General features: G+C 32.2%; 1 protein-coding gene across 1 annotated transcript; it reads right to left on the minus strand.

Annotated features, from left to right (window-relative positions):
- LOC143069758 (streptavidin-V1-like) lies at window positions 1-7037 on the minus strand. Its single transcript, XM_076244530.1, has 3 exons — window positions 6847-7037; window positions 3688-3793; window positions 1-515 (listed from the first exon to the last, which is right to left on the minus strand). Exons 2-3 carry the CDS (start codon window positions 3749-3751, stop codon window positions 88-90), a joined length of 492 nt encoding a protein of 163 aa, XP_076100645.1. The 5' UTR covers window positions 3752-3793; window positions 6847-7037; the 3' UTR covers window positions 1-87.
- Between the last annotated feature and the right edge of the window lie 15678 nt (window positions 7038-22715).

Consider the following 22715-nt stretch of genomic DNA (forward strand, 5'->3'; position numbering starts at 1 on the left):
AGTTAATCAGTTATTTAAATTGAAAAAAATAGGATTATTCAAGCAACTTTGTAGTTGAGATCGATAATATTACGTAGCAATAATCTTTTATTTACTTTGAATTCGAGTAAATACATTCGTTCCAATGTTGCTGTTCTCCCACATATCTGTGTATTTCTTGTATCTTGTGAGTATCCAGAAGGTGTATATTGTGTCGGTGTCTTTATAATACGTTCCTGTAAAGCTAGTGGAAGAGTCCGAGTTACCATGTGCTTTATTGTTCCACGCTACGACAAATCCTACGATACAACTTGTAGAATCCTGATCAGGAATTGTAAATCTTCCAGATAGGGGATAATAATCTGTTGCAGCACCAACTGCACTGTTATACTTCCCGATGATTTCTCCTGTTGAACCCCGATCCGGTGAATCTAGTTTACAAGTAATTTCTACCACCGATCCAAGCTCATTCCTCCATTTTCCAGTTATTCCACAAGGATCGCATGTGTCCTTGTTATCTGCGATACATGACTTTTCTGTAATATATAAAAATAAACATTAACCTACAGTATAATTATTCATTGATGACAATATCGAGTCTATCAATTTATATCCTTACGACACATGTTTGGGACTAAAGTGCATCAGGAATGATAACGATCAACAGGTTGGAAAGCTCGAAATAGAAAATATTTTGATACACCTAAAACTGATAGCCAAAAATTAAGGTCAACTGCGAATAAGGATTATATATATATATGACGTGGAAAGGTAACACCCGGCCACTGAAAGCTTCATTTTTATGAAGCCCAAGTGGTCGTGTGGTCTAGCGGGACGGCTACAGTGCAGGCGATTTGGTATCACAATATCTCAGTAGCATGGGTTCGAATCCCTGCGAGGGAAGAACAAAAAATTTGCGAAAGCAAATTTCAGATCTAGCATTGTTGGGTTGATGTTTATACAAGTTGTATATACATAATGTACACAGCCATGTATCACCATCACTCCTGGTGATCCGGTAGATAAATCTGTTGTAGAGTTGTCACTGGCTCAGACGTACTTATAAATAAAATTATTTTCTGTGACTGTATCTTACATTAATTTGTAGGATCCTTTACTATAGATAATTAAGCTGATCTGTAAAAATAACATCTCCATGCCTTATATATCATGTACTGTAGTAAGCGCTAAATTAAAACTGACGTGGAAAGGTAACACTCGGCCACCGAAAGCTTCATTTTTATGAAGCCCAGGTGGTCGTGTGGTCTAGCGGGACGGCTACAGTGCAGGCGATTTGGTGTCACGATATCTCAGTAGCATGGGTTCGAATCCCGGCGAGGGAAGAACAAAAAATTTGCAAAAGAAAATTTCAGATCTAACATTGTTGGGTTGATGTTTAGACGAGTTGTATATATATATATATAAGTACGTCTGAGCCAGTGACAACTCTATAACAGATTTATCCATCGGATCGCCATCAATGATGGTGATACATGGCTGTGTACATTATGTATATACTAATAGTAATAGTAATAAATAAAATAATAGTGTGGTTTAAAGTATGACGGGATACAGAGTCACGTCAAATGTATATCACAAAAAACAGACTTAACAGTAATAATATTAATAAATAAAACAATTTTGTCATTCAAAGTACGTCAAGATACATAGGTACTGAGTTACATCATAAAATAATTTTATCGTTCAAAGTATGATGGGATACATAAGCACAGAGTTACGTCAAATGGATATCTCAAAAAACAGACTTAACAGTAAAAGTAATATTAATAAAGACAAATAAAAGAATAATATAACACGTCATTGAGATGATAAACAACGTCAGTACATTCCATATGTATATTCCATATGCAGGTGAAGTTGGTATATTGCTACCAAGGTGGGGGAAATTGATAATTTCAAAATCAAAATCATCTCGTTTGTCATAGATTCTAGTACTGAGATGACTGTGTATGTGAAATTCGAGGCATAAGTCTAAAATTGAGGTGGAGGAAGCCGTGTCTGTTGTCTCTTTAATTTCTAGTTCTTATATTAATGGAACCCAATCAGAAAAGTTCGGATTGTTAATGGAAAGAACATCATCAATATATCTGAAAGTGAAATTAAATAACCTGGCTTCTTTGATCTTTTTGTTTTTGACAAGTGTCTGAAGGAACTCCGATTCATATGAAAATAAAAAGAGGTCAACAAGGAGAGGCGCGCAGTTCGTTCCCATAGGAATGCCGACAATTTGTTGAAAATGTCTACCTCCAATTTCAACAAATATGTTGTCAATAAGAAACTCAAGCATACTGATCACTTGTTCCTCTGTGTAGCATGTTTTACCCTTTTGTTCACTATTAACAAAATATGCCTTGTGGTATCCCAAAGTAATAAATTTATAGCGTATGCTACCATTTTTATGATGAAAAGCATTGTGGATTATCTCTTTTAGACGGTTTTTCAATTTCACATTGGGAATGGTGGTATACAAGGTTGAAAAATCAAAAGTTTTGATAGAACTAATTTCAGAAAAAGACCGAGATTTAAAATTATCCAGGAGTTCTTTAGAGTTTTTAAGAATCCACATATGGTTAATACCACTACGCGAGTAAACAGTTTCACAGTATTTCTGAAGACCCTCTTTCACTGCGGACAGAATTTTAGTCAATCTAATGGACAATTCTTTAGTGGAACATGCAGATGAGCCTGGAATGTACCGTTGTTTGAACGGAATTTTGTGAAGTTTAGGTATCCAATACAAACTAGGTAAGTCCTCCGATTTGTTGTTCAATGCAATGTTCATTGAAGCCATGAAGGACTTATGATTTACCAAAATCTCAAAATCTCAAAATCTCAAAATCTCTGCAAGGACATCATTCGTAGATATAAATCAACATGCAGACATCTTATACATTCGTTTGTTTCACATACAATATTTTGTGATGTTATTCTACACAAAGCACAATAATGTCGTCACTCACATCAAAAGCTAATCAAACCTTTAAACATACCTATAAAAAAGGGAGACATAGTTACCATACTGTTGTCAGGTAATTAAATATTGCATATTTTTAATCGCTTATAGATTCTTTGCATCGGAAATAAACACATTTATCATAAAACTAGCATTTGGAATGATATAGGTTATGTTCTTCTCATACATTTTATGATGGTATAATACTAAACCCCATTAGGTTGGGATTTTACTTTACTTTCCTGTGATAAAGACCTAATATTTCAATCAGTTTAAATGAGGTCTGGAGCTGGCATTCCAACAACTGCTAGTACTCCTTTGATAATGTATGCACTCTGTCAATTATCTTAGTTTTTTTCTGCTACCTATTCTAACATTGGACTCATACTTTTTTACCTGAGTTTTACTGTGCGTATTTTTATGTGTTTGTTTATTCAATATTGGCTAGAGGTATAGAGGAAAGTTGAGATAATAACAAAACTTGTTTAACCCGCCGCATTCTTGCACCTGTCCAAGTCAGGAGCCTCTGGCTTTTGTTAGTCTTGAATGTTTTGAATTTTTGTTCTTTTCTATGTTTCGTAGTTAAGTATGACAATATGTTTTAAGGGGTCAGCTGAAGACCGCGGTGTTTTTCATAACCGGGAGTACTAAATTAAGGCAAGAACAGTTTACAAACGTCGCATACATACGTTTTAAGTATGGTTCCAAAAAATCACTTTAAGAAAACATAGTACCTTCATTTTGACCTAGTACATGGATAACAGCAATACCAACAAGGAACATTTTCACTGTAAACATTCTGTACTTTATCTTCCAACAACCACCACGTTGAAATTGTAACTATAAATTAGAGAATTTAAAAATGTGATTCAATAAATGAATTCATTTTCTATACTTATACTCATCAAGAATTATGTAAGCCGTATAAAGAGACGACTTTCAATTCACAAACAAAATACAAATAAAAACAAACAAAAACGAAAATGCCCATTCCTTTTCTATAAAAACACTTAAAGCATATCCATTATATCATAAGGAAATAACAAATATCTTATACAATATATTTACTTCACCAATTTCTGAGCAGAAGGTTGATAAACCAGAGTTATGTCAAAGAAGGTCTCGTCCTCTTTCGAAACAAGTCTATCAGAAGATAACAAAATCTTATTGATATATATTCGCTATCTACTTCACAAATAAATCATGATGGTTTTGAAATATTGATTCTAGGTACTGACGTTGTTTATCATCTTGATAATGTGTTAAGTTTGTTTGCTTTTGTATATCCTAACCTATACTGTTTAGTCTATATTTGTTTTATGTTTTTGGTATGTACATCTCGCGTGGCACAGTATTTATACATGCAGCCATTGTGTTATTGTTCTATGGTCAATTGGGTTTTCTTTGTTGACACAGTTGTTAGTCGTAATACTGATTAAGATATTAACACTATGTTGACTGCTGTGCTCAAATATTTGACATTTCTACCTTTTATGTCTATTGGTATGACTCACACTATTGTTGTCAATATAATGGAACTTTATGCGACTGTCATACAAGTGACAGGTTGTTTAGCTATGCAACAAGACTTAATCCACCTTTTCCGACATAAGGATATGCCTGTACCAAGTTAGGAATATGGCAGTCGTTTTCCATTTTGCAATTTGCTGAGATACTTTCCGTTTTGAACTTTACTTTAGAGTTCGGTATTTTTATTATTTCATTAGTTATCAGACTTAAATTGTGTATTGATTGATCTGCAGTTAAGCAAAAACAACAACGACATGTATCTTACTTGGATTAGGAATAGAACATCCTAATTTCGTAAAGTTTTTTCAAAAATTTGCTAAATATCGAATCCTCTACCTTTAGTGATGAATAAGTGAAAACAACAAAAATACTGCAAAAACTCCAATTTAAATAAATTTATAAAAAGTACAACAGCATTGCACATCCAAATCAAAAACGTCTCAAGCGAGGAAGAATCTAGTTTTTTTATACATCTTAACACTTCATTTGCATTCAGGGCTGAATGAATTTAATTATAGAGACTAATGTTAAAATGCTGTTATTGACAATGGTTTTCAACAGCATCCATTTGCAGCTGATTATTTCCAAATGATCAAATTCCGGATTTGATACGTTAAGAATGATGCATTTTCTTCTCAGCATCAATTTATCAAGATTTTTTTTAATGATATCCGGATCGTATTCTTTTGAGACTTTAAAGTCTTAACAGTATTCTGTTCATATGATTGAATGCAATTATAAACAAAAGAATAAAGAAATAGCAGAATTCTGTTAAGAAAATATCTATCTGAGGAAAATATTATTTTATCAGAATTCTGTTTATAACAATACTATTTATCTGAAGAAACGATTTTCTAATCAGAATTCTGATAAGAAAATCATTTCTCCATGCAGATAGATTCTTTCCTTAACAGAATTAAGAAAAGAATCTATCTGCATATTATATATTCTAGCTAATTTCATAGTTTGTTTCTCTTAAAATACAAATAGAAAAACAAATTATAGTGATAATAATGATGTTGAAAATTGATTATGTGCAGCTGGGCATTCCTGTAATTGTCTTATCTTAGATCGTCTGGACAGAGGCGAAACTTTGTCTATATTAAATCACTACATCACAGATCAGGGTCAAATATATTACGTCAAATGTCAAGTTAGTGTTGAACAGTCTCCGGGACAAGTTTGCAATTCCGCTGAGTGCAAAAGTTGTCACCTAAATTTTTGGAGTTAAGTCAAAATGAAGTTGATAACTTGGTTGGTATTGGTTTCTTGATATTTGTCCTAAATTTTTTTGGCTCTAGCACAACTGTTGAAAAAGTTATGCCCCTTTTTTCAACAATTTCCTCAGAGGAAAAAAAATAGTTATCCTCAAGGGAAATCAAATTTCCCTAAAGGAAAAAGATTTTTCCTCAAGGGAAAAATATTTCCCTTAGGGAATTTGCTGCATAAATATTTCCTTTGAGGAAATTCTTTTTCCTTTGAGGAAATTTGCGGCTTCAAATTTTGCTTTGAGGAAATTTTGCGGCTTTAAATTTTTCTTTGAGGAATTTTGCGGCTTCAAATTTTCCTTTGAGGAAATTTGCGGCTTCAAATTTTCCTTTAAGGAAATATTTTTTCCTGTGAGGAAATTTGTAGCTTCAAATTTTCCTTTGAGGAAATATTTTTTCCTGCGATGAAATTTTTGACAAACACTTTTCCTTGAGGGAAAATTCAAGACAACAAATTTCCTCAAAGGAAATCATTGTTCTTCAAATTTCCTGTAAGGAAATTTTTGAACATCAAATTTCCCTTAAGGAAATGTTTCCCTTATTTTTACTAGTTAAACATTTCTTCACTATACCATGTATACAAACAGTATGAATATAATTTTACAAGACTGAATAATTGATACAAATGATATTTAAAACTTAAATAAATGTTTGCCTCAACATTTTAATGACATTGAAAATTAATACAGTCTAACTGTTTAGGTCTAGGTATGACAGGTATTGTTCATACTTTTTATATAACTATGACTTTATTATAAAAAAAATTGTAGCAAAGGATTCTGTTTTCTTTGTAATTGTTTCAATCCAATACATTAATAAGCAACCAATTTGAATGTCATACCATTTTTGGTGTTCTAAAGAATTTGTTTATATTTGCAGATTAAATAATAAAATAAACACTTTTCAGGGGCGGATGCAGCCATTTTAAAAATATTTTTTATACATAAAATATATGTTTTGAATATATCAAAATTTCTACAATTCTGATCGTTGTTACTAAGAATTGACAATATCAAAAAACAGTTTATCAAAAGCATTAATTTAGTCTATATTTATAAAAAATATATTAAATAGTAAGATTTAAGGATAACTTACCTATAATGTTTAAGTTGAAGGTCGAGAACAAAACTTTTTTCTGATATCCAAATGGAGTTGGCTTTTATACAATTTCAGTTTACTGTGGTCACATGAAGGTGTGGCCTATATCACTTTAAACACTTTCACAAATAGAGCGAAGTGATCGAAAAATACAATAGACAATTTAACTACCCATACGGAAGTACGTGTGAACGTCTCGTCATCTTTGTTAAGTACTTTAGATAAATTGGGTTCATGTTGGGCGCATAAACTGTTCAATATCATATACCAAATATCTAAGCGACATGTTGCGAAACGAATAATCATCGTAAGAACAAAATTAGGCGGAAGAAAAAGAAAAAATAATCAGGAGAAATACAATAGCTCTTTCCACAGAAAAGTGGAAAGACCTAATAATCAGAAGAAATACAATAGGTCTTTCCACAGAAAAGTAGAAAGACCTAATTAATATTTGACAAAAATATCTCGTAGTATTGATAAAGGCTATGCATGGGTTCCAGTTTAAGTATTAATGTTCTAGATTTCAAATCAAATCAGGTTGTGGTTATATAGATTCTACCACTGCATCAAGTGTATTACGACATTTTTCCACTCGAAACAGTTGAACTTTAAAATTTAAAACGCGAGGTTTGCCGAGCTTTTTAAATATTTAAAATTTACTTGATAGTGGTGAAATATCGTATTACAGGAGAGATAGAAGTGGAATCTGTTTCTCTGCTGATTCAAAGACGATATCTAAACAAGTGTACCTTTTCTTTTCAAATATTTGCAGAAATCTTTATATGTGACGTCATGCATGGTCGCCTTTTTATCATGACGTCATATTAGGAAATTCCAAAGAAATCAAGAAATTTGACCTCGTAATTGAAATTTCGACCAACCATTTGCCGAGAGAACAGTTGTGTTACTAGTGAAGAGAATATTTTTTTCCAAATAGGTTGGGAAATGTGAAAATAGTGATAAAATTTGAGAAATTATAATTGTTTCTTGAATGTTAGTTAATGAATAATAATAACAAGATGATTAGCTTGATATATTTCCCATCGCAAACGAAACTGCTTGTTTATATTGTTGAGTATTTAACTGTGTCCCATCCTTGTATTGCGCGTTCTTGCATCCGTATAATAGACCCTTCTCCCTTAAAGTCATATCATCGTCAATTAGTCATTTGTGCAAATTTCATTGGTGAGGATTTGAACCTGATTTACAGAATACATAATAATGGACAAAATATATAAATTGACAGAAATTAGGAATAGAAAAAAATGGCATAAAAAATAAAGAATACGGATATGAAGAAACCCAATCCAGACCCTCACTGATACCATGATGATTGTAAATTCAGTAGTAGCGATATAGCCAAACTGATTATTCTTTTATCATAAAAGTATAAAACTAAATAAATACTGTCTAGGTTTTAAAGTACAATTTTTATATCTTATGACACATTCTTATTTCGTGGAAAAGTCTCGTTATCTCGGTAGCTATGCATTTAAACTTTTCTTTTAAACATTCTGCGGACGTATGCATTTGAGATCTTTTTAAATTGATAAAAACGAAAAATGGAAATTATTCATTTTCTGGTTATGATTTTTTTTATTCTCAGTAGGCGTTAAAATATATATAATAAATCTAGAAGCATGTTATAAGAGCGTGAAAAAAAGTCCAGTAACCTTAGTTTTAATTATATTTTGGGAAAAAAAGCATGATAAAAAACTACACTTTGAGACATTTTAACTAAGGATTTTAATTAAATCCAACTTAATTACCCTTTTTAAAAGTTTTCAAATATATTCTACATAGTGCAGCACTAGAATTTATTTTATGTAAAACTTTGTAACATTGACCAACAAAATCAAATTTTACATATTTTAGACCTATATCCTTCCACGAAAATCCCCATTTTTGGGCTGCATTAGAGCGAAATTCTAGGTCGCTATCACAACCATTATTCTCAATTGCATGTTTTATTAAATGCAGAATTCCACAAAGCATTCACTAGAGATTGAACATAGTGTTTATATATGTGATTATCAGGATCATGGACTGTTGGATCCAAATATTCATCAATTTGTTCAGGAAATTTGGAAGCTGCCGCAGAAATATTAGAGGACAGACAGATTGTTAAACATCTTGAATTTCAAGGGCTTTTGAACTGTTATGAGAAACAGTATATGGTAGCAACATTAAAGGTTCAGATTCAATTTTGGGTTCAAACTTTATTTTCTTACTCTGGTGAACTGGGGTGTTTCCTTTCTCAAACCAATTTTTTTAGATAGAGGCTTCCTCTTTCGAGCCATTTTTTGTCTGCAGAATTGCATGTATGTGCACACCTGCACTTTGTAATTTTAGTAGATCTACTAATGCAGTAAACAGTTCGTAGAATGCTATCATGACTTCTTTGAAAGTTACATAAAGTGTACTTTAAAGGGAACGTCTGATAAGAATATCTCATTCGAGAAAAAGAATAAAGATATTTTAATCTTTGAACATGTAAATGCAAATACATAAATTAGGTATCAGAAATGGTATATGCTTGGTAACACAATAAATTATAATCATCGTGAAATGGACGTCAAGATTTGCACCAAAATGTTTTAAGCTTTCGTTTGTATTCTATATACAAAATATACTCTAATCTTGAAACAAATTGTCAACAATTTTTCTTTGGAAAAACCGTAGAAACTACCTCTTAAAATTAATTTGTCGTAACGAGATTCCTGACAAAATCATACAAAATCTAAAAGCAAATTAGTTGGGAAAAATACAAACCGTAAATAAAAACATAAGGAACATCAAAGTCCAGAAAAAGAAAATGAAGAATAGGTAACAAAAGATTGCCCCTTTTGTTGTTAAGTTTTGTATAATGTTTCCCGTGAAAACTGACATATTCAAATCTAAAAAGGAAAAACCCTTCACGTTATTCAGAATCAAAGTCATTTATGTAGGCTAGAGTGTCTTCCTCCATCTTTGATTTTTAAGTAGTAGATAACATTTGTGCAATTTTCAGATAAGTATGTAATCCATGTGTAAGACATTTCATTTCGATATAAAAAAAAATATGTGTTGTATCATATTTACGGCTATATTTCAAACAAAAAAACAGTTTTGCGTTTGGTTAAATTTTTTTCAACTTTGAAATATAAGGGAAGATAATTCAGATAAGAGGGAAGATAACCCAGATGAAGTCATATTTATAAAAGAAGTTGTGGTGAATTTACCTATTTTAATATGAAGCAGGAAAACAAGTCCGCTGACCCCATGTTCTTTTTTCATATCTAGAAGCATGTTATAAGAGCGTGAAAAACGTACAGTAACCATAGTTTTTACTATATTTTGGAAAAAAGCATGATAAAAACTACACTTTGAGACATTTTAAAAAAATCCTATGGATTTTAATTAAATCCACCTTAATTACCCATGAGTGAATGGAAGTTCTCAAATATATTCTACATAATGCAACTGTACTTTTTGTAATTGTAATTACTTATTTCGTTATCATTTTTATCAGGATACGCGATTTTTAAACTTTAGAGAATATCTAAAAGTCATTCATTAGAATGAAATTAAAATAGAATTAATATTTGACAAAAATATCTCTTATTAGAAGTGGGACATTTAAAGACGTATCGTATCTGTATCTGATACGTTGACGTATCTGAACGTATCTATTGATTATTGTAAAAATACATATAGCAATGGAGAGAATAGGTGTTGGAAAACATAGTGAAAGGACAATGACATTGTGTTGTCTCTTTCACTTTTAATAACTGAATAATAGATATATATTAGATGGATTTACGTTATTGCTTCTTGTAAACCAAAATCCTTATTTTTTAAATCTATTTTTACATGTATTGCCCTAAAAGTTATGTTTCTACGATACATATTCACACTTCCTATAACACAATTTTGATTGATTGATTGTTAGTTGCTTAACGCCCAGTAGTAACACAATTATGAAAGCAGAAGCTAACATTTACACACATTTAACAATCACGTGTTTTTCGTGTCAATCCATATACTTGTATATGTTTTTTAACACCCGATATTTAAATCAGTAGAATTACCTAGGCGTGAAGTTGAATTATAAAACAAATAAAGTTAACGTTAACAAAACTTACACGCGCACTTTAAATTTGGTGATAAATGGGGACTGAACCATTCAACATCAGCAGAGTTAGATTGATGACTGATACCAATAATAATACATTTATGAATTAGCAGGCAATAGTTTTTTTTCAAACTAATAATGAAAGAGAACAAAAATTGTCATCGCCCTTTCCCTGTCTGTTCCCTCGCTTTCCCTGATCCAGCATTTTTTATCACAGTTTTTACTCAATTATTAGCATTTTCAAGGTTTTTATTTAAATTTATGTCTAAAAAGGGATGATTAAAAGGTTTAAATATCGAGTGTTAAGTTATAAACGAGTAAACATAAATTGATTGAAAACTATCGTGTAATAAAAAAACAAAAAAAAAACCAACTTATAAACATGTTCTATCTAAACACCTAAATAATCAATTATAAGCAATAACCCATAGATACGTTCATATACGTCGACGTATCAGATACGGATACGATACGTCTTTAAATGTCCCACCTCTAATATTGATAAAGGCTATGCTTGGGTTCCAGTTTTAAGTATTAATGTACTAGATTTTCAATCAAATCAGGTTGTGGGTATATAGATTCTACCACTGCATCAAGTGTATTACGATATTTCTCCACTCGAGACAGTTAAACTTTAAAATTTAAAACATGAGGTGTGCCGAGCTTTTTAAATATTTAAAATTTACTTGATAGTGGTGAAAGATCGTAATACACGAGAGATAGTAGTGATATCTAAACAAGTTTACGTTTTCTTTTCAAAGATTTGCACAAATATTTATATGTGACGTCATCATGCATGGTCGCCTTTTCAGCATGACGTCACATTAGAAAATTCAAAAGAAATCAAGAAATTTGACGTCATAATTGAAATTTCGACCAAACATTTGCCGAGAGAACAGTTGTTTCACTAGTGAGGAGAATGTGTTTTCCCAATTGTTTGGGAAATGTGAAAATTGTGATAAAATTTGAGAAATTATAATTTTTTGTTGAATGTTAGTTCATAAATATAAATGACAAGATGTTTGGCTTGATATATTTCCCATCGAAAACGAAACTGATTGTTTATATTGTTGAGTACTTAACTGTGTCCCATCCTTTTATTGCACGTTTTTGCATCCGTATAAAAGTCCCTTATCCCCTAAAGTCATATCGTCGTTATTAGTCATTTGTGAAAATTTCATTGGTGAGGATTTGAAGCTGATTTACAGAATACAGAATAATGGACAAAATATATAAATTGACAGAAATTAAGAATAGAAAAAAATGGCATAAAAAAAATAAATGAAGAACCCGGACGAATACCCTCATAGATACAATGGTGATTGTAAATTCAGTAGTAGCGATATAACCAAATTTATTATTCTTTTATCACAAAAGTATAAAACTAAATAAACAATGTCTAGGTTTTAAAATACAATTTATTACCTTATGACACATTCTCGTGTCGTGGAAACGTCTCGTATTTTCGGTAGCTAGGCATTTAAACTGCACGTAATAATTTCTTTTTAACATTCTGCAGACGTATGCATTTGAGATCTTTTTAAATTGATAAAAACGAAAAATGGAAATTATTCACTTACTATTTATGAATTATTTTTATTCTCAGAAGGCGTTCAAATTTACATAATGTTGATTGTATAATTTTGCTTAAATGCAAATGTTGAATAGAAAATCGTCCAAAATTATCATTTATTTACATATATTTGTTAAGTGTTATATTGTAATTAACCAATACTGGACAAAAAATTAAGAATAAACTATCAACATTTTACGTTCTAATACCATTACATACTCCGATAAATATATTTTCGTCCGAAAATGTAAAATATGATATGAGACAAAAGGAGCTTAAATAGTTTCTCTTACTGATCTATCATTAGAAATCCGCAATTTAATAGAAAAAAGTAGCCGGTGTATTACTGAATCAATAAACTATTTTCCTGTTGACAACTTCCCATTCTTGATCACTGTATCTATTTACCTATGCCAGGGACGTTATGTATTTGGTTGTTACGATAAGCTTGAGCGTGTTCTTTTTACATTGATTCCAATAAATAGGTAAACTTGAATACTACTCCAATAAGTTTATCTGTCGGTCTTCCTCTGTATGTATCCCTCTGATCGACTCTTTATGAAATTACATATGGCTTTTGACGTCATATATACCTGACTCAGTTTTAATCAACGACGTCATAATATTTGATCCGATGTGATAAGCTTGATCTGGTAATATGGACTAAAGACCCCCATTTCCAGTGTAGCATGTGTTACCCTAAAGCATCGTATCTCTGTGAAATCCTCCAACTCAAGGAACCCCTTTTATCCCTAAATAAAATCATCATAGTTGCAATCTAAGGAATGGATATCAAATCGTCGACAGGTGTATCGACAGACAAAAGAGTCTCCTGATATGTATGCATTAACCAAAAAGCGAATCCATACTCAAAATGTCACAATCGGGGATAGGACACAATCGGTTAAGACTGCAAAAACATGTCGCTAGTGGGTTGAGACACATAAATATCGTACATACTTATCGTATCGGTCAACCAATTCGTTATGATGACTGTTAAACTTTTGTAAAGTTGATTTCAGTTGTTCTTTCTCATAACTGTGTTGGAACTGGGTTTTTTGTATTGAGCACACCCCTGCAAATTAAGTCCGTAGAGTTGGATTGTAGTTTCTTCCGGAAGACGTTCCAACGATGGTCTGACTCTATAGCCACGGGCTACTACATTCCTTAAGGTTAAGTACAAATAGTAACATGCTAACTCTGTTTTAGACCACGCATGCCTTATCTGGCCTATCTAACATTACAACTGGTTTTGCTATTTTGCTTGAAAAATACAACTGGATACCAATTTGAAAATTGTATACACCCCTTTTAACAGCCAGGAATGATTAACACGTAGAAATGTTAGGAGCTTTTTTACTATAATGGACCTATTAAGAATTGCCAAATTCATCTAACTTGGACTTTGCCAGAGGGAATTGTAAATTTAGTTTCTCAATACTTTCCTAGTTTATCAACGGAGAATTTCAAAAATGTATGTTATGAATCATGTCAGTACCAAGCAACTGATTATTGAGTTGGTGATACCCTCGGGGACTAACAGTCCACTAACAGTGATATGGACCCAGTGCTAGTAACTGAATCTATCGCGTTATCAATTCCGTGCCACGAAATACTTTTCCGGGTTTACCTTGATCAGCCGAGAAAAAAGTAAAATAACAAAAATACCGAACTCCAACATGTCCAAGGAATATTCATAACGGAAAGTTCCTAAACAAATGGCAAAATCAAAAGCTCAAACATATCAAACGAATGGAAAACAACTGTTTTATTCCTGACTTGGTTCAGGCATTTCCTTATGTAGAATATGGTGAAGTTAACCTTGTTTTATAGCTAGCCAAGCCTCTCACTTGTATGACAGTCGCATAAAATTCTTTTATATTGACAAAAATGTGTGAGCAAAACGCATGTTTTCCCTCTTACAGACAAGCCGCTTTTCACATTGCAATGTCGTAAAGGAGGAGGTATGATCGCCATTTTTTGGCCCCTGAAATTACAGTATAGTAAACTCATTCAAGCCTTTAAAACTATGTTCATTTGATTAACAAGTGAACACATGAATATAATCGTGACACTTGAATGCAGGAAGGTAATTTGTCAGATCAACCTAATGCCATTAACATGTCGAAATTTTCATATTTTATCAAACATAGCAATGTCAGGCATAATATTTGGTCAAATTATAAATGAGCAACAGTTTTATCCAAAAAGAGACATTACACGCATTAACATCTTTGTAAACTACATTAAGTAGCAAAACATCGGGTAAAGCAGTTGCTCATAACTAAATATCAAGGACAAGATCTCAAAATGAGGCTCTTTTGTCAATTTTTGCTGTATTGCTTTAAATTTAAGAAGTTTGAAGCCCTAATGCCAATATACGAGACAAAATTCAAAAATATAAATACTGATTTCCGAGAGACTAATGTCTTGTGTACTTTTGAACGATATCTATTTCATTGTAGATTTGTAATTATTATTACTTTTCGAATTCAATGGCAAAAATTTGGCCTTATCATACAGACTCTTTTATCAATTGTTGCCTAAATTTTGAAGTAATTACCTTAGAAGAATGTGTACTAAAAATAAATAAAATGAAAGTGCATTAAACTGTGCCTTCTGAGAGAGAGGTATTTCTAACCATTCAGGAGCACTGGTTTTTTTTAAATAAAGAATTGAATATTTTGTAAACTGGAATTATCTTTATCATGTTTATGATCCAAAACTCAACTAAACAACATTTTACAAGTCCAACGAATACGACGAATGACGTAAAAATGAAGCTGAATGTAAGTCTGCTTAAACATTGGCAAGTTCAGTCAGAATTTAGTGTCACGTTTAATTGTTTTCCGTTTTACGAAATATACCTTTTTCTCATTGCATATATTTTAGTTAAATTTTAAAAAGTAGGCAAAATATATTTTGTCATACTGGATCCTTTCATATCTTGCTTTACGATATTAGTATTTCTAATTGTTGAAGGTCGTATTGTTACCAGTAATTGTGTACATTTTATGTGCTTTGTCTATATGCCATTTTGTTTTTCTTTGTTGGCAAAGTTGTTTGTTTTTTATAGTGATTAAGATTATAACACAATGTTGACTGCTGTACCCCAATTTTTGACATTTTTACAATTATGTCAGTTTGTTTCGTTCACACATTTTTGTCAATATAATGGAATTCTTTGTGAAAGTCATACTAGTCATAGGTTTAGCTAACTATATAAGGAAATATGTGTAGCAACTCAGGAATATGACCGTTGTTTTCAATTCGTTTATTGTGTTTGATCTTTTGATTTTGCCATTTGATAAGGCATTTTCTGTTTTGAGTTTTCCTTGGAGTTCGGAATTTTTGTTATTTTACTTTTTACGTGTGTTCTTATGCTCTTTATGATCTATTAAAATGCTCATCACTATTCTTAATTAAGGTTTATTGTATCATGTTTTATTTGTGTTTGAAAAAGTGTAAAATCAAATTGAACAATCAGTCTGACAACTCACTTATTAACGAAAAGGGTTCAAACCACATTGAATACAGGTCTGCCAACTCGCACCACTTATAAAAATATCTTGTTTCCTCTAAGTATGTTAAATTACTGATAGTTCGTATCCAGTCGTCCTGGTTTAGTGGAATTTGTCGTGGCTTGATATGCTAAAAGTTTTGAGTTCGAATCCCAGCATATACACTCGATTTTTTTCGACGTGAATTTTGATAGATAGTCTTTTCCGTATAATTAATTATAAGTTTTATAGTGGATTTGGCATTCCAGCCAAAATGTTACAGAACAAAGGAAAGCATGCATAACAAAGAAACTCAAACTGGGGTGATCTGGTTTTGTAGCTAGCTAAACCTGTCACGTGTATGATAGTCGCATTAAATTTTCATTATATTGACAACGGTGTGTGAACAAAATAAACAGACATAATAGGTAAAAATGTCAAAAATAGGGGGACAGCAGTAAACATTGTGTACTGCATTTTGAAACTATGCCAATGACTTAATGATAATACAAAAACCCCAATTCCCGTTTGTTTTAAAAAAATAAATCCTACAAATGTAGTTTCATACAAATCTTGTTTTTGCTGAACATCAGGATTTGCTTTATAATGGAATTACAAGATGAATCTGAATTTTTTGTGATGATGCGGTGTTTCTTTTTCGTTACAGGGCATATGAGTTTGTCGAAGAGCAATATAAATGCCAAGATTTTGAATAAAACTGAAAAGAATCTGTGAAATGTCTATCATCTCTTCACGATAACTATGTTGCTGTTCCTGCTGACAAATATTCACATAATATTATTTGTGTATGTCAATCGTATTACTGTTAGTGTCTTGTAGAAGAATAAGAAATTAATGAGCATTCAGATTATCCCTTATACAAATACATATCATTTGACAGGGATGAGATTGTGTTGAATTATAAGTCCTTCTTGGCTTCATGAACATTCATTAAACAGCAAATCGGAAGACTTAAGTGTTCAGTCCATTTTTGGTAATATACTTTCAACATGGCTCGGTATTTATACATCCAGCAATTGTGTTATAGGGATATGGTACGTTTTTGTATTCTTGTCTTTCATTTTTGCTTATTTACTTCGTCTAAAGAGTGTCTAAATGCTATTTTCTTTATTGAAATAGTTATTTGTTTTTATAGTGATTAAGATTATAACTCAAAGTTGACTTCTGTACTCTAATTGTTGACAATGTTACCTATTATATCTGTTTGTGTTGCTCACACATAGTTGTCAATATGATGGAATTCTATGCGACTATTATACAAGTGAGAGGTTTAGCTAGCTATAAAACCAGGTTTAATCCACCATTTTTTATACATAAGGAAATGCCTGTACCAAATCAGGAATATGACAGTTGGTTTTTTTTTTATTCGTTTTGTTTTTGAGCTTTTGATATCGCCACAGATATTTGAACGATTCACAAATTTGTTTCCGTATCTTGAACAGATCCCTTATCCCGGATACAACAATTTTCTCAAAGGAACTGGATCCTGCCCAAAGAAATTCATCTACATGAACGGCCAATAGAATACTGCTGAAGACACTGTTCATCTACAGTCAAGCAATGCTGGGTAAAATTTATTACAATATGCGCTTTAAGGCTGCATCAGCAAGACCATAAACACATATGTATTTTGGCGCCAGATTACAATTTGTCTTAACTTATTTTTGGAGAACTCAAGTATACTTCTATTCGCATCTTATGTCCCTGACGAAAATCAGTTTTGAACGTCTGTTGTTTGATCAGCTGTTATTTGCAATAATTTACTAAGCAATATTCCATACTGCTTTCACAAGTTAGAGAAGTATTCTGTATCTCATCTAGGCAGTCTTATTCAAAACCTTTTGCTACCAATCTAGCTATGATATGCAATTCATTCTCAAATTCATTCATAATATAAACCAAGATCGTGCATATACAGTTTGGACTATTGTCATCAACTTCTTCATACAGATTGTGTTTTCTCCAATTATTGAGTTCTGCTGGTTTAGAATCTTTTAAATTAAAATCACTTATTACTAATTAATAACTTTTAAATAATTAACTGTACTTAGATCACTATGTACATGATGTATCTGGTCACCTTTATTTTGTTTCTCTGGCTTACAGTATTGTATGTTCTATCAGTACTTATTATCAGTTGCAACTTTTCCCGCCCAGCCTACTAGTATTTCTTCAGTTGTATCATTTTCACCGGGAATTTTTATCACTATCTGCCGGATTTTTCATATCAAGGCTGCCTCCTTCATCAGTATCAGGACTATCTTCGACATTCAAACTATCATTCTGGCTTTTATCAGCTACATTGTTACCAGCATGACTATCAGATCTATCAGAACAATGCGAGAGTGTTGCTGATTGTTCTGATAGAAGTGATATGACATATCAAAACTTAATTCTAGAACTAAAAAGTAAAATCACAAAAAAAAACTCCGGAAAATTCAAAAGGGAAAGTTCCTAATCAAATGACAAAATCAAAAGCTCAAACACATCAAACGAATAAATAACAACTGTCATTATCCTGACTTGAAACTGGCTTTTTCCTTTGTAGAAAATAGTGAATCAAACCTGGTCTTATAGCTAACTTAATCTCTCACTAATATGACATTTGCATTTAAACATGATATACTAAACATTTGTTTCATTTCACATGTTTCAAAGGTATATTTTTATGAATGAAATATTTGGCACTTATGGTTAATATATGTATTGTAACAGAGTTATGCCATCTTTAAAACTTCTGAAAATAAAAATTGTCTATAAATAAAAGCAATTTATGTGTTTCAGTTAAAAGAGGAAGCTGCAAAAGGGTCTTGTAAAATATTTCAGTTTAAGGTAGATTTATGGTATACCGCCATCTTGGATTGAAAATCGCAGTACAAAATCTGTCTTGTTATTTGCCAAAATATGCAAATTTGGAGACAGATTTGCAATTTAATGGTTAGACTGTTTATTTATCATGTTTAGATGAAAAAAACTTCGTGATTTATTGTATTATACAAAATATTCAAACAAATTTCATTTTTTTTTGTTTTTAAGTATCCTTTTTTGCAAATAAGCCATTTAAGGGGAGATAACTCTTTTAGTGAAAAATATATACTGGACTGATAGGGAAATATATAACTTTTACTTATAGGAAGAAAACAAGCTAGGTCACACCATTTTTTCTTTTTATTTTCTTAAACATATTATAAAACCAAACTTCTCACAATTTATTTAAAGTTCTATCTCAAAGTTTTTATACACAAACATGTGTTTTTAACCTGTCTAACCAAATTGAGGCAATATTCAATGACTCATAACTTGGAAAAAAACGGTGACCCATACTTTTTATAAAATTTTTGAAAAACGCATAGTAAAATCTTTATTTTGGCAAAGTATAAGAAATTTCTATCAAAAAAATTATATACTTATGATCTAGAAAAAAAAACATAGAAGGAACAAATGACAGAACAAAAGAGAGAACATTGTTGTCCAAATTTTATGCCCCACCTACGATAGGTGAGGGGCATTATGTTTTCTGGTCTTTGCTTCCATTCGTGTGTCCGTTTGTTTGTATGTTCTTTTGTCCGTCCGTCTGTTCCGCTTTAGATTAAAGTTTTTGGTCAAGGTAGTTTTTAATGAAGTGGATGTCCAATTAACTTGAAACTAAGTACACATATTCCCTATGATATGATCTTTGTAATTGTAGTTTCAAATAAAATTTTGACGTAAACTTCACGGTCCACTGAACATTGAATATGATAGTCCGAGTATCAGGTTAAAGTTTTTTGGTCGACGTAGTTTTAGATGAAGTTAAAGTTCAATAAAGTTGAAACTTAGTAGATGTTATGATCATTCTTATTCAAATGCCAATTTAGATTTTTTACACTAATTTCACGGTCCACAGAACATAGAAAATGGTAGTGCGAGTGGGGCATCCGTGTACTATGGACACATTCTTGTTTCTCTCTTAACTTAAATCAACTTCAGTGTAAGCAGACATTTCATCTTCGGGCTCAGGGTAGTGACCCTGGTGCAGCTGGTAAATTACACTATCAATGTTTTCCCCAATTAGTTTTCAGTTATCAATACCAAATAGTGAAACCTGTAAAAATGACACCTTTTTTTGCATTTATACATTCCCTAACCTTTAAATACTTGTTTTTAAGCGTGCATGTGGAGGTTAGAAAAGAGCATCTTACATGTACGCACCAAACTTACAAAGTTTTATTTTCATACATGTAACAATAAAAAATGATCAGCGTGGAGTATATCGTTGAAAGAGCAACTTTAAACAAAATGACTGACTGCTTACAAAAGAATACAGAAAATAAAAATGAGAATGGAAACGTGGAATGTGTCAAAAAGACCACAACCCGACTAAGTAAACTCATCATAGATACCAGGACGAAATTTAGTATATACACCAGACGCGCGTTTTGTCTACGTTTTGTTAACTAACAGGCGCTTGGGTATATGATATAGATATTTTATTTTTTTATTTTTTTTTTATTTTGGATTAAGATATTTATATAACATATTTATCACTTTTGTTCATGTCACAAGTGATTTAAACCGTTTAGAGAAAATACCCAATTTTACTATCCATACTACATGTAAAACCTCGGTCACACCTTACCGGATAACTCGAACGGATGCCTAACGGATAACTTTTTTACAATCCGTTCATGTCCGTTAGACGTCCGTTCTTATCCGTTGGACGTCCGTCCATATCCGTTTCATGTCTGTTTAGCTTACTTTTTATCCGTCGACGTCCGTTCTGTCCGGTGAAAAATGTTGAGCATTTTCAAAACTTTGAACGAACGTCCAACGGATAAAATGTCCGTTGAATGTCAGGTAGGCGTCCGTTTTGTACGTACTCGGCCGTTTCGTTTCCGTTTTGTATCCGTTACGTGTCCGTTATACATCCGTTGGAGGTCTGGCAGATACATTCACCAACGGACTTCTAACGGACGTCTAACGGAGAAAACGGATGTTGAACGAATGTGAAACGGACTTCTACCGGACGAAATGGATGATGAACGGATCTGAAACGGATTGGACCGAGTACTTATTTATCGTCCTTTGAGTTTCGGTTGTCCGGGACTAACATAGTCCCTAGTGTGGACAGTGTGTTACTTGTCTTTTTTTGTATACCCCTTCCAAATTTCTTTTTTTAATGTTTTATACCTCAAATAGCAAGTATGGGGATGCAATTACACTTTAAATAAATTTGGGTATGAATCTTAAAGTCAAGTAGTGATTTGGTCAAGCTAAAAAACGTTAAAAAATAGCATTTCTGAAGCTGTCAAAAAATTTCAAGACCCCCTTAACATAAAATTGTGCATAGTTTGAGTTGGAGGTTTTTATAATTTTTATGTAATTTGTCCCAAAAGAAGTACAACATACTGTAAAAATATTATTCAGAAAGCGCAGGTGGTATTTTTTTAAATTTTCATTTTCTGTCTAAAGGTAATGCACTACGAAATGACTGTGGTCTCGGACCTGCCTATTCAAAATTTCACGTCAGAAATGCCAATTAGATTTCTTAAGGTTCATGAATTCTTATTATTCATAATCGATCTTAGAGTAAGGACACGTCTTCACAACCAGGCAGGTCTTATTCAGGCCAGACACTGCCCTTTGGCGGCATTTTAAAGAACAAACCAAGACCAGTTACACAGAAACATTTTGAATATTTATACCATTTACGAGTGTTATCATTGTCGCCTTTCATTTTTTTCCCGCATATCTTGTTCATCCGTTTTATCCGGTACGCTTCCGTTGGGGTCCGTTTCATGCTGTGCTCGTCCGTTGGATGAACGTTCGGCATCCGTTCTGTCGGGACGTTTCCGTTTCTCGTAGTTTGCATATCCGTTGCGTGTCCGTTATACATTCGTTACGCGTCCGTTTCATTTGGCCAATACATCAACTGACTCCCAACGAATAAAAATTTTGTCAAGGGACAACTTTTATTTTCACCCGTCAGGGGTCCGTTCGTGATATCCGGTAAGGTGTGACCGAGGCTTAAGATTTTAGTATGGATAGTAAAATTGTATATTTTCTCCAAATGGTTTAAATCACTTGAAAGTAGGTGTGACATGCACAGAAGCGATAGATATGTAATATAATTATAAAAAATGCAATATTTGAATCCAAATTTTTTTTTTTAAATTATCGGTATCAAATACCCAAGCGCCTGTGATTTAACTCCGATAAATATAAATAAAAAAAACCCATACAAGACTAGTAAAGGTCCAAGACTACTGAATTGGGACAGGCACAAAAATGCCGTCCCCTATTCCTTTAAGCCAACTTGGAATAAACAGACACACACCAATACGCCAAGTTAAATTTCGAATCCGATGTTACAATAGTCAACGGAAGAAACTAAGTAAAATGACATAATAACATTAACGGTACCAATTTTTCTGCACCAGATGCGCATTTCGACAAATAATGTCTCTTCAGATAATATAGATATATTTACTCGTAGTTGTTAGTAAACACATTAGCAAAGTTGCCCGGTATATAAGATTTGGTTTAATATAATAACATGTCTAAGAAGGCACATTAAATTCAATCGTATGATAAAGTAGTATACTGCTGTTCGAATTATTGTTATATTACGATATGTTATATACTCACAGAAATACCCCCAAAATCTAGAAAAACATAA

Source organism: Mytilus galloprovincialis, chromosome 3, assembly GCF_965363235.1.
Source record: "Mytilus galloprovincialis chromosome 3, xbMytGall1.hap1.1, whole genome shotgun sequence".
In the NCBI taxonomy this organism is placed as follows: Eukaryota; Metazoa; Mollusca; class Bivalvia; order Mytilida; family Mytilidae; genus Mytilus; species Mytilus galloprovincialis.

Coding starts and splice junctions, on each gene's coding strand:
- LOC143069758 (XM_076244530.1), bottom strand. CDS start 3,751: ATGTTTACAGTGAAAATGTTCCTTGTTGGTATTGCTGTTATCCATGTA. Junction 516..3,687: donor TGTACTAGGTCAAAATGAAG/GTACTATGTTTT, acceptor TATATATTACAG/AAAAGTCATGTATCGCAGAT.